Source organism: Acinonyx jubatus, chromosome X (assembly GCF_027475565.1).
Source record: "Acinonyx jubatus isolate Ajub_Pintada_27869175 chromosome X, VMU_Ajub_asm_v1.0, whole genome shotgun sequence".
In the NCBI taxonomy this organism is placed as follows: Eukaryota; Metazoa; Chordata; class Mammalia; order Carnivora; family Felidae; genus Acinonyx; species Acinonyx jubatus.
The window spans coordinates 10,359,691-10,372,034 of record NC_069389.1 but is presented as its reverse complement, the minus strand read 5'-3'; the positions used below and the strand labels follow the sequence as shown (position 1 = coordinate 10,372,034).

At 50.9% G+C, this 12,344-nt stretch overlaps 1 protein-coding gene across 6 annotated transcripts in view; it reads left to right on the top strand.

Moving 5' to 3' along the window:
- GPM6B (glycoprotein M6B) overlaps positions 1 to 12,344 on the top strand; it is a 146,826-nt gene that overhangs the window by 110,672 nt on the left and 23,810 nt on the right. For 2 of the 6 annotated variants that reach the window (XM_027054614.2, XM_027054615.2), the window contains exon 2: positions 3,995 to 4,114. The exons of the other annotated variants lie outside the window; for them this stretch is intronic. In XM_027054614.2, coding sequence (XP_026910415.1) covers positions 3,995 to 4,114 — 120 coding nt within the window. The remainder of the gene's footprint in view (positions 1 to 3,994; positions 4,115 to 12,344) is intronic. 6 annotated transcript variants of the gene reach the window in all.

Genomic DNA, 12,344 nt, shown 5'->3' with positions numbered 1-12,344 from the left:
AACTTAAGGGCGGAGAAGATCTCAGCCATGTGGTGCATCTCCTACTTTTATATTGTCGTTTCCATGGGCATATTTTTCAAGCCTTGGCCTTGCTATTTCACCAGAAAAAGAATTCTGACCCATTTCTGGAAATTCCACATTTGCCTTCCTTGAAATTGAGTGGAAATCTTGCGGTTCAGGTTGTAATGTGACAAATTGCCCTTTCCTGTTACTTGAGACTACGAGTCAGTGTAGAGTAAGTAATCCTGGTAAAGTGACTTGTTAGCAGTGATGCACCTGAGAACATCACTGTGAGAAGGTAGCCAGCGAGCGTCCCCCCACAGGAAATTTTCCCTTACTGGGACTGGTGCTGAATTAGATTGTTCCAGAGACACTCTCTTGCTTTTTTCTCCTTGGAACCAAACGTACAACCCCGTGAGATGGTTGGCCAGGAAGAGGGGTGGCTGTGGGACAGACGAAGAAGGTGACACACACTGGCTTTTAAGCAACGGAGGCTGCAGTCTGTGCTTCACAAATGGACCTGGTGGTTCATTCATTTGTTGATTTATTCACTTAATAACATCCTCCTTTGAAACCTCGCTCGTCTTCTGTCCTCCCAGCTCACATCATAGAAGGGTGCTAAGTCATCTTAGGGACCATTATGTGTCCTAGAGTCTTGGTTTTCATCATAATTTTGCCGATCGGTGCCAGAGTAAATAGCAGGCAACAGTACCAGGGAGGAGAACTTTCATCCTTAGCCAGCCCAGTGATGTTTCTTTTCAAGAAAGAAAGAAAGAAAGAAAGAAAGAAAGAAAGAAAGAAAGAAAGAGAGAGAGAGAGAGAGAGAGAGAGGGAGGGAGGGAGGGAGGGAGGGAGGGAGGGAGGGAGGAAGGAAGGAAGGAAGGAAGGAAGAAAGAAAGAAAGAAAACATATAAAGGGAAAATAAAGTCCTTTCCTCTTCTGGAGGCTGATTTGATTAATTGCATTAACTTCTTTCTGTATTCAAGCCTTACTGGCCATGTTCCATATCCGGGGTCAGCACGCTTCACCCATAAAGGTCCAGAGAGTAAATATTTTAGGCTTTGTAGGCCACACGGCCTCTGTGGTAGCTACTCACATCTACCACTGTAGCGTGAAACAGCCATGGATAGTAAACCAATAAATGTGGCTATGTTCCAATAAAACTTTATTTACAAAAACAGGTGGCTGTCGTTTGCTGACCTCCGCCATATTTTGTAGTGTGGTTGTAGCTTTCCTTGAATATTTTAAATAATACCTAAAAATGAAGGATGACAGAGCTTTCAAAGACCTTGCCTGGGGACTGTGGTCTTTCTAGGAAGCTCAGTCTTTGTCCCTTAGTTGCTTCCAGTGATAATTTCGTAGATGCTTAAAAAGGATACCAGTCTGCAGTTCAGTTATTCAGCCTTGTCGCATAAATCAATCACAGTATCTAAGTACATTGAAAAAAAAAAAAAGAGCACAAGGCATTGTTTTGTTTTCCTTTCCTCAATTGCCCATTGTTTGTTTCATACCCACCTTTGGTGACAACCAGCCACAGTTGTGACTATCGCCATCAGCCACAACCGCTCCCGTCAGCCCCAACTATACATTGTGTCTCAGATGTCACAGTCTTTCGTGTGCTTCTTCAACAATCTAGAGTGATCTCCTGCCCATCTCGATCTTCTACTCTCTAAGGGGAACGTTTGCAGCCTCCCCTCCGTAGGCCAGAAGCCAGGATCTCCCTGGCGTGTGGGTATATATTCCCAGCTCTTGCCAATTGCCTGGCGTCGACGGTGTTGTAATAGGCCATATTCACACAGAGGCTTCTCCTTGTGATCCCGTGACCCCCTTCCAAGGCCGGGGACCCTGTCCTTTTAAGCAAAAAAACGTATACCGTGCTCTTTGCAATTTTAGAACTAGTTTCACGTTGAATGTCGTTAGGTTTGGCTCACATGTACAAAAGAGACATGATTTTTCTTTTCTTTCGTATCTAAAGATTTACTGTTGGAGAAAGGCCTTCCCAGAAGTATTGGAAAAAAGCCATCCACTTGCTGATCCTGTCTCCACATCTGCTGGAGCGGTAGTATTTTTATGCTGAATGCAGCGTGTCTGGCATGGCCGCCATGTTTTTGCTCAGGAAACACAAACTTAGGGCACAGAGGTTCAGGGAATCGCATGGCCTGGCTTGGGTGAGGTCAGTGTGCTGGGCGGCCCGGAGGTCCATTTCTGGACCCACGGGGTCCCGGGGTGCTGCCTCGCTTTCAGCCAAATAACTCATTCATTTACGTGTAGGCGCCTACTGTGTGTTGGGCATGGAGAGAGAAATTTTTTTAGAGGACGATGAAGCATTTTTCCGGTCAAAAGTGATCGAACTACTTGGGATCGTCTTGCTTGAGGTCGATGCGAAGGGCTCACAGACACTTGACCTGCTTCTGGTTCTTTCCACCAGCCCCACTGGGTTTCTTTGCTCTTGGAGTATGTAGCACAACCCACATCTGAGCGGGAATCTCCTGAGCAGTAAGGCAATAGTCTAAACCCAGGGAAAGTGGAGAGTTAAGTCCTTTTCAGAGCCCTGAAATCACATCAGGAGCTTGGGACCTGAGACGTTTCTTTCAGAGGCACAGAAGCATGGCTCACCTCCACGCGGACCTCAGAAAACCTCTTGTTGAGCTAGCCACTGCCTCGGCAAGAGTAGAAGCTTGTAGCAAATGCAGAGGCCACGCAGCAGGGTGATCTGGCGGTTTCACACGTGTCCCCTCTCTAGTCCGATGGCCCGGGTTCATTCCCAGCCTCCTTCACCCCTGGCTGCCTGATCGTGGGCACGTGACTTCCCTTCTCCCCATCCTCGGTTTCTCCATTTATAAAGACAGAGTAATAAGAGTACTGATTTCATAGGATGGCTGTGGCAGATAGCAGACCTTGGATTATTGAGGCAACAGGTGCAGCGTGCTTTACACGATGGCGGTGCATCACGAGCACCGTGCGTGCGAGCTGCCCTCCCCGTTATTGACAACACAAACAGCGGCACGTAGTTTCATCGTGAGTTCTGATCTTGCCCTAGCACCATTTTCCCCCTAAAATGTCTTCAAATGTCTCTGAAAAGACAATTCTGCTTTACCTTGAAGCCACCTTTCTTTAAATTGTTTTTTTTTTTTTAATGTTTATTGAGAGAGCACATAAGCAGGGGAGGGGCAGAGAGAGAGGGAGACAGAGGATCCGAAGCAGGCTCTGTGCTGACAGCAGAGAGCCCCATGTGGGGCTCGAACTCACGAACCTTGAGATCATGACCAGAGCTGAAGTTGGACGCTCAACCGACTGAGCCACCGAGGCGCCCCCAAAAAGGCTTCCTTTTTCAGAGATCGTGCCGGGTGCAGCCAGGGTCTCGTCCAGGCTTTGTGAGGTCTTGAGCGCACCCGGTCGGGCTTGGTTGCCTCATCACGTGGCCGTCTCCTCAGGCCTTACCCCCAGCGCTCGCAGGGGCCAAAGGGAGCATTATAACCTGCTCTTCTGATGGAATGATTGCCCACGTCAACATCAGAATCATTTTTTATCCTTAACTATCTGTGGCACCCCACAGGGCGTAATCCCTCGAGAGGTTTTGTGGGATTCTCAGACAGAAACCGACCAGAGCTGTCCTCATGAGCTGTTAGAGGTTTCAAGGTTGTGATTCAACTGATAGTTGCCAGCAGCCTACTCTGTGTCAGGAATAGTGTCTGTCCAAAGTGAGCCTTTTGCGGGTGGGCGGCGGGGGGCGGGGGGGGGGGGGCAATGGCGACAGTAAGGGAGGAGAAAGACAATTTTGCGGAGCTGTGCAAACTTCAAGAACGGAGGAGCCTCCCAATGGTCTCGATTCATCCTGCCCGGTTGATAAGACGGTACGGAAAGGTTGCATTTCAGTAGCTTTTTTTGAAAAGACGCCCCATTTCCTTTTAACTCTATGGTGAAAGAATAAATGCTGATAAATAATCTTTGCCGGAGATAGAGACACTGACTCTTTGCCACCTGAAATTGGCAGTGAACAGCAGAGCTGAAATGGAAATTGGCAGGTACCACTGGATGTACCCAGGCTCAAAGAACCACCAGTATCATCCCGTGCCAACCCTGGGGGACAGGGCTAGCCCCTTGAGCAGTCCAGGTAAATACAGCCTCGGGGTGAATTCTAATAGCAAGTCAACTGTTACCCTTAATATTTGTGATGGCATTTTCAGTGTGGTGATATTTCATGTTGTGTTTGATTCGTTAATTTGTTCCCAGGGGCGCGGGTGGAATTGGCCCTTTAAAATTTTTGTCATCATCTTTTGTTTTTCTCTCCTCCTCTCCATTCCACCCCATCTTTTGCCTCTTTCTTCTCCCTCCTTCCCCTGTCCTTGCCCTCCCCTCCTCTTCTCAAAGGGAGCAGTGTGCAATGACATAAACCTTTGGGTTACCTCCGAAATTTCCAATGTCTGAACCCATAAGGGGCGGGGGGGGGGGTGGGGCGAGGTCTGTGGCACGTGTGTCCTCCATGGCACCAAGACCTGGGCCGGGACGCTCCAGGAGCCTTGGCTCCAAGAGTACCATGAGGGTCCCCAGTGGGCCTCCTGGCCCCACTGCTTTGGAGCGCTCTGTCTGAACATCAGTCGTTGTCTCTGACAAGGAAAAATCCAAGCCCGTGACACGAGGATCGGATAACTGTGTGCTCGATCCCATCAGGTAGGTCTGTTGGGTCTGGTTTCCCATTTCCTTGCTCTCAAGGCACGCTAGTCTTGCAGAACTGCAAGGTGCCAGGTTGGAGGGACACGTGGGGGTCCAGAAGCAGGGAGAGCAGTGAGCGGTGTGAACGCCCGCCCTCCATGTTCCCAAAGTCTACACAGGTCTTATTAACCCAGCTCGGTCAGCTAAAACTCCAGTGACTTCAAGTTACTTAAGACGCGGATCAAAAGGGACGGTGGTGGATCAGATCAACCCGACAACAGTCGTCTTTGTCCTCCCAAGTCCTTGCACCACGTGTTTCTTCGGGAACCGGTCAGGAGCCACAGGGTGGGGTCTCCAACGGGAGAAGGAGCAGCCCTGACGTAGAGTGTAAGACACGCATTGAGCTACAGAGTCGTAACGCCTCTAGTTAATTGAATGGAACTTTTTCGTTTGAAACCTAAATTGTGGCTTCAGGTTAATCAACACGAAAGGTGACGTTGGATTTAATTGTACATCTTGAATTATGCATTCCTTATTCTGACATGTGGCTGTCAGGCACCAGCTGTGTGTGTGTGTTTGTGCATGTGTGCACGTGCGTGCGCACTCGCAGTGCCAGTTAGGAAGGGCGGGCAAGAAGTCACGTCAGACGTTTGTTCTTCTAGATCCTTTAAAGAATGGAGAGGGTTCTGGGATCTTGATTTAAGAATTCCCGTTAGATGGTTTGTGAGCTCGAGCCCCGCATCTGGCTCTGCACTGACAGTGCAGAGCCTGCTTGGGATTCTCTGTCTCCCTCCCTCTCTCTCTCTCTCTCTCTCTCTCTCTCTCTCAAAATAAAGAAATATTTTAAAAAGTGCTGTCAGACATGATATATCCATAGCGGAATGCTACTCAGCAGTAAAATGGGATAAATGTTGATATACGACAACATGGATGAATCTCAGAAACATGCTAAGTACAAGAAGCCAGATGTAAGCGACCAACTCTTGTCTGATTCCATTTATGTTAAGTTTCCAGAATTGGCGAATGCAGAGAGACAGAAGGTGGGTTCGTGTTTGCCAGAGGCTGGAGGAGAGGGGGAGTGGGCAGCAGCTGAGGATTTGGGGAGTCACGGGAATGTTTTAAAGTTACGCTCTACTGATGGCTGTACAACTCTGTGAATTCACTCAGAGCCGTTGAATTGTGCACTTAAGACAGGCGACTTGTGTAGGTGAACTGTATCTATCTCAAACTCTTGTTAAAAAGCTACCCCCAACCCAGCACCATGAGATGCGCACAGGGCACGGGGGGGTGGGAGTGGGTGGGGGGGTATTTGGGTAGGTAACTGGGTGCACACCCCGTGTGCTGCACGCTGTTCCGGCCAGGCCTGGGCGCTCCCACAGGCCCAGCACGCTCGTCTCCCTAGAGAGCCCAAGTCTGGCACGTGGAGCCTGTGAACAGTTGCTCGCCCGTTCAGGTCAGATTTGGTCACCAAGTTCAGATCGGAACAGGTCTTGTGGCCAGATGAGCCACACAAGAACCCCAAGTCCTTCGCTTTTGGGGTTTGGGAGATTCTGGAACAGTACGATGAGACATGTCGAACTCTTGATAGTGTCCCATTGCTGGTGACACTTAACAGGTGAGAATTCCGTGAACAGGCAGGCTCTCGTCTAAGCAGGAGGAAACTGAACTCGGTGTAGAGAATCATCTTCCCAGACCCTGTGACTGCCTTTCCCCGCACGCAGTGTTCCCTTTTTGTGTACTGGCTAAAGTAATTGGAACAAATACGCCTCTGTGGCGCCCACACCGGGCACCGCGCGTGGCCGGAGCCAGCCGCACAGACCTTACGCGGCAAGGTACGAAGAAGGCAGCTGGGGCCCCGGAGTGAGGGGACCGAGCCCAGCCACGTTAGCGCCTTCCCAGTTGCTTGGAGATTTCGTTGGCTCTTAAATCATCGCAGTTGCCATTCTGTACTTAGATTCCAAACCAGATGGTGTGAGGGAAAAAATAGAGAATTCCATATGGGCCCTGGTGGGTTTTTTTTTTTTTTTCCAGAGTTCTCGTTTCTTTCCAGTGGGGGGGGGGGGGGGGAGGTTTGAGAGAGGCTGAGCAGATCTTTGCCAAAGGAAGACGCCTCTCCCACCTACGCAGCTCTTAGAGCCGTGACCCCTCCCCCTCCTAACCCCAACTCGCTTATTCCCCTTTAGAAAAGTCCAAGTGGTTCCCCTTTGCTTTGCAAACCTTGATCCTTCGATGTTCCTCGTTTCTGGCGTAACTTCCCAGTAGAATTACATTTTGGGGACTTGGATGACTAACCTTTGCCATCGGTTTCTTTTTTCTTCTTTTTCATCTCATAACTGCTTTGGCCAGGTGATATCCACATGTTCTCCAGGCCGACGGGAAATCCGAGGGTGGTGGCCGCGTGGACCATCCCCGGTGATGCTGCCCGGGGGCCTGGGCTGGTGGCAGTAGAAGGAATACTCAATGACGCGCCTGCCTTCGATGGAATGTCGTGCTTGACGTGTAGGGAATACTCGAGGCTGCCGTTGTCAGGTGTGCGATGGCAGGCTTCAGAGTGGGGTCTGAGAGGAGGGAAATCGTCTGCTAGAAAAGTGTGATCTGTGGACCCGCAGAATTGGCATCACCTGGAAGCTTATGACAAATGCAGTCACAGGCCCCAGTCTAAACCTGCCGGCTCACGATTTGCATTTCAACAAGACTTCCAGATGGTTCCAACGCACATTAAGGTTGAGAAGCACTAATTTATTTTTTTTCTAATTGACTTCCTTTTAGATGTTTATTTTAAGAGAGAGAGAGCAAGCAAGCAGGGCAGGGGCAGAGAGAGGGGGAGAGAAAATCCCGAGCAGGCTGCACGCTGTCGGCGCAGAACCTGACGCGGGGGCTCGATCCCACGAACTACGGTTTCAGCCTACAGCGAGAGTCGGATGCTCGACCGACAGAGTCACCCGGGCGCCCCAAGAGAAGCAATAATTTAGAGGAAGGCTCAGAGTAAGAAGGGAGAACTGGGAAGGAATCGAAGTGATTTTATCCTCAAGAGATCTAGAAATCTCTCTCTGGAAAAGGCTGAGAATGGCTTCAGGGAGTCCTTCCCTGTGTTTATGGAGAGGTGGTCATTAAGGGACAGTGGCCTTTGATCTCTCACCCCTTTGTTGAAAATCTTGCTGAAGGAGAGTGGGGGAGGGGCAGGGAAAGCTGGAAAGGTTTGTTTCCTTGTGGCCAAGAGAGGGCGAGGAGAAGGTTACCAGGAGCTTGGGAGAAATTCTCAAATGTCCCTCCTCACCTTCTTGAATACAGTCCGGCGACTTGCAGGAGGCTGGTCCTTCACCGCTATCAGCAGGTGGACCAGGGATGACTCCTCAGCCTTCCGTCTGATAGCCGAGCAGCAGGACCGCCCCCTCTGCCCATCACCGCTTCCCTCTCTGCCTGGCTCCCCGCTCCAAACTGTTGTGATACTTGGTTTAAGACGGCCGGCCGTAGATCGTTCTGGAAGTGGAGAGAGAGAGCCCTCTCACATAGGAACTACTCACTCTGGAGGGTATGGAGAGAGCGTGGGGGGGGGGGGGGTGAGATGTGGGTGTTGCTCTGAGAGTCGAGCAGGAAGCCCACGTGCCGGGAAGTGCCATCGGGTGTGGGTCGCTGTGGGGTGTCGCTCTTTCCTAACCTGGGGCTGTCAGGCCGCCAAATGTGGGGTCTTCACTGAATACCCTTGAACTGTATTTCAAGGGGGGAAAAGAACCTTAATCTTTTTTGCGGACACCGTCGAGGCTCTGCAGTTGGGTGTCCCCTGTAACCCTGTAACGGTGTGGTCGTGCTGCTTCCTGGACTCCGATGGCCGGGCCTCCCTGTTCGCGAGAGTCTGGTTGGAGAAGCCCTCTTCCTTCACACGGCCCAGTCTGAGGGCTTCCAGTAAGTCACGGTGTTTCTGCTTAAGCAGAGGCTAACAGTGGACGCAGCGTAAGTGTATTACAGCTTAGGTTCTTGCTATAATTTTTTTTTCATGTTTATTTTTGAGAGACAGATCATGAGCAGGGGAGAGGCAGAGAGAGAGGGAGACACAGAATCCGAAGCAGGCTCCAGGCTCTGAGCTGTCGGCACAGAGCCCGACGCGGGGCTCGAGCCCACGAACCGTGAGATCACGATCTGAGCTGAAGTCGGACGCCCAACCGACTGAGCCCCCCAGGCGCCCTTCACTTATTCCATTTTCAAATCACCTGCGTGCGTCTTCACCAAAAAAATGTGCCGTATACGGCAGTTAACGATTTTATGGCGTATTTACCAAAGACTATGATTATGTCAGCCAAATATATATAATTTCTTGTTCGTGGCTGTTCGTTTTTTTGTCAGCTATGTTCTTATCCTGTGATTAGCGCCTGATTATGTAACCGTGCTCAGGGGCGGCAAACGAACGGAGCCGAGACGCAAAGCAGATCGATCACTATTGAATGTTGGTCTGGGGCTTTCTGTCCGACACCTCTGGTTTTAGGGACACCGACGTGGATTACTCAAAGCAGTGATTCTCAGTCCTTTCGACACAGTGACATCTAGTCTCGGCTTCCTTTATTGACACCCCTCGTGTGCTGTGTTTTCTGTTGAGAGTTAATGAAACTGGATTGTGTCTTGAGACCCTTTGCCACCCGTAGAGCGAACGGGAGATACTGCGAAGTGGTTGGGACAGAGCTGAAGTTTGCTGCTGGAGACTCGAGGCTGCCCCCCCCCCCCCCGCCCCCTAGGCTGTGTCCTTTCGGGCATCCCTTCTGCTCGCTCACAAATAAGCCACCCACACCCACGCGTTGCCACGTCTGTCAGAAGCTTATATAAAATGGCTTTTGTGCTAAACAGAAAGCTCTGGGTGTCAGAGAGTCATTTAGGTGGGATGAGGCTTTCTCTGAAGATCATCATGCTTGCATTTTATCTGGAATCTTCTGTGGACAGTGCTTCCCCCCCCCCACCCCCCAGGGATAACTCTCGTGGTAAAACGTCAGAACCAGCCACACCCGTTCACGTTCAGATTGTCCGTGGCTGCTTTTCCGCCACAACAACAGAATTGAGTGGTTGTAACCCCGTGCCCCTGCACGGCCAGAAATATTTGCTGTCTGGCCCTTTACAGGGGGTGGGGAAATCCTGCCAACCCCTGACTTAAAGTATTTGCATTCTTAGCCCACGTTGCAAAGTTAATCTACTTAGGGGAGGCAGCACCCAAGTGATTTGCTAATCACTCCCTTTCCTGAGATCTTCAAACTCCCTCTCCTTCTCTCCAGCCCCCAAAATTCTTGCTCCCCGAGGGGATCCGCCGTTCACAGGCTTTAGGCTAAAGCCCAGCCCTGTTTCAGAGAGTACCATGGCTCTTTCTGGAAGCTCAGCCTCTCTGGTCTCTTTCAAGTCCTTCTCTGAGCTGTTTCCTTCTGCACCATCCCGAGATGCGTCCGTCTTGGGGTGCGTCCCGGGAAGTTGGTATGTTTTAATCAGTGCCCTCTGCAGTTGGAGCGACACTGCTGTACTCACAGAGGGTCATAACCTTGGGGAGGAGAATAGCTCCTCGTTATACCACCTTTGGCAGAGGATCATTTCAGTTCAGAAAACACCTTTCTGAAGAAAATGGCAACTTGAAACCCAGAGGCAACTTGTATACGTGTTTACCATCAAGATGCCCCACACCAGATCGCCACATCCTCAGCAGACGGTGCTACTGAATCTGACGTGAACGCCTCTTGACGTTTTTATGTCGTCATGGCATCTTTCTGTATTTACTAACATGTGAAAGGATTCTGCTGTAGAGCTGTGGCTGCGTCTTAGTTCTCTTCTGTGGCATGGCAAATTAGCCTTGAACTTAGCCGGTAGAAGCAACATATATTCTCTCAGTTTCTGTAGCTCAGGAGTCTGGGCTTGGCTCAGCGGCCTCTGGGTCTCTAACGAGGCTGCCACGCAAGCGTTGGCCGGGGCCGCAGTCTCATGTGAAGGCCCGACCGTGGAAGAATCCACTTCCCGGCTTGCTGCTGTGCTCGTTGGCAGGACTCGGTCCCTCGCAGACAGTTGGCCCAAGACCTCTCTTGGTCCTTCGCCACGCGGGCTTTCCCGTGGCTCCTTCGTGACACGGCAGGCGGCTTCATTAGAGCAAGTGAGTGGAGGAGGGCGAAAGTGCTAGCAAGACAGAAATCTTTGGAAACCTCATCAGGGAAGCAAGTCCCTAGGTCCCTAGGTCCCGCCCGCCCGCGGGGAGAGGGAATTACACAGGCGTGTGAAGATCAGGGATCTTTGGGCGTATCTTAGGAGGCTGCCTGCCACACGCCGTAAAAAGCACATCCTTCATCCCCTCTAGCGAGAGCAAGGTCTTCTCTCCTGATGGCAGTTGCCCTTTCACTTCCCTGTCACCGAGTGGTGGTTGTGGCTCCTGCCTTTTGCTGTTAGTCCTTAGCTCCCCAAGAGGATTCACAGTCTTTTGAATTTTCTGGCATCTTTTGTAAAAAAAAATCAGACTTGAGAAGCAGGTCTTTTTACTGTTTCGAAGGTATAATTGACATGCGTAATAAAGCGCATACATTTAAAGTGGCCTATTTGATAAGTGTGACGTACGAATGTGCCAGTGAAACCAGCAGCACAAGGCAGATGGTGACACATCCATGGATCTGCAGGGGTCCCGGGGTCCCTTCGTTAGCCCTCCACATAATTGCTGATTTGCTTTCCGTCTCTCCGGATTAGTTTGCGTTCTCGGGAATGGCCCTTATGACGATTTGTTCGCATAAATTCTTTCACTGTTTCTCGCCAAGCCATTCCTATAAAATGTGGTGTGATGTTGACTGTGTTAAGTAATAATGCACCTGAGTAAATTTTAAAGATCTAATTGGTTTTGTTAAATGATTCACGAATCCATTGGCGCATCCCGTCTAGCAAGTAGAGGGGCTCTGAATATTTGTTCAAACTGGAAGGTTTCCACAGACAGAGGGTGGAGGGCAGGAAAGTTTTAGCCGAAGAGAAGCATTGTTCCAGTCAAGGCCCCTGTCCCTTAGGGGGGGAAAGCAAGGGGTCTTACCATGCGGAGGACCTCATCTTTCTTCAGGGGATGGAGAAGGCCCCTGTGGCAGACTCTTTGGTGCCGGGCTGACTGAAAAAGTTCCAGACTGAGCGGTTAAGACTGCATTTCTGGGAGAGGTTGAAACAGCACTTAGGCTAGGTATTAAGCCCCTGGTTTGAGGACTTGGCCTAAGTGACGCCATTTGGGGCCCGGTGTTTCCTTATTAAAAGCTGCTTAATGGTTCCAATCCCTGTCCGGTTTTCATCCTTCCTGCCTCTGTTGAACACACGCTGTGCCCTCTGAATAAAGGCCTATCCTGCCCCCACCCACTGGGGGAGGGGCTGCTCTGCACCCCCTCCAGTCCTGCCTACACAGCCGGCCGGATGAATTTCTTACAGGCATCTCTTGGGCCGTGTCACTGGCCTGCTCCCAAATCTGCCTTCTGTCCCCGCTGCCTGCAAAGTGAGGCACACGAGGCCTGGGGGGGCTGGCTGGGAGGCCTCCCGCAGGAGGGCCCCACCTCCCTTCCCGCCTTCTTCCCCGATGCTGCCGTGGTGTCCTCACAACCTGAGCTCTCCCACACGCCCCTCGTCCCCTTGGGCCTGCTCTCCTCCCGACATGCTTGTCCACCTGTCCTAACCACGGGGTCTGCTTGTTCCTCAAGGCCTGTCTACACTTCTGCCGC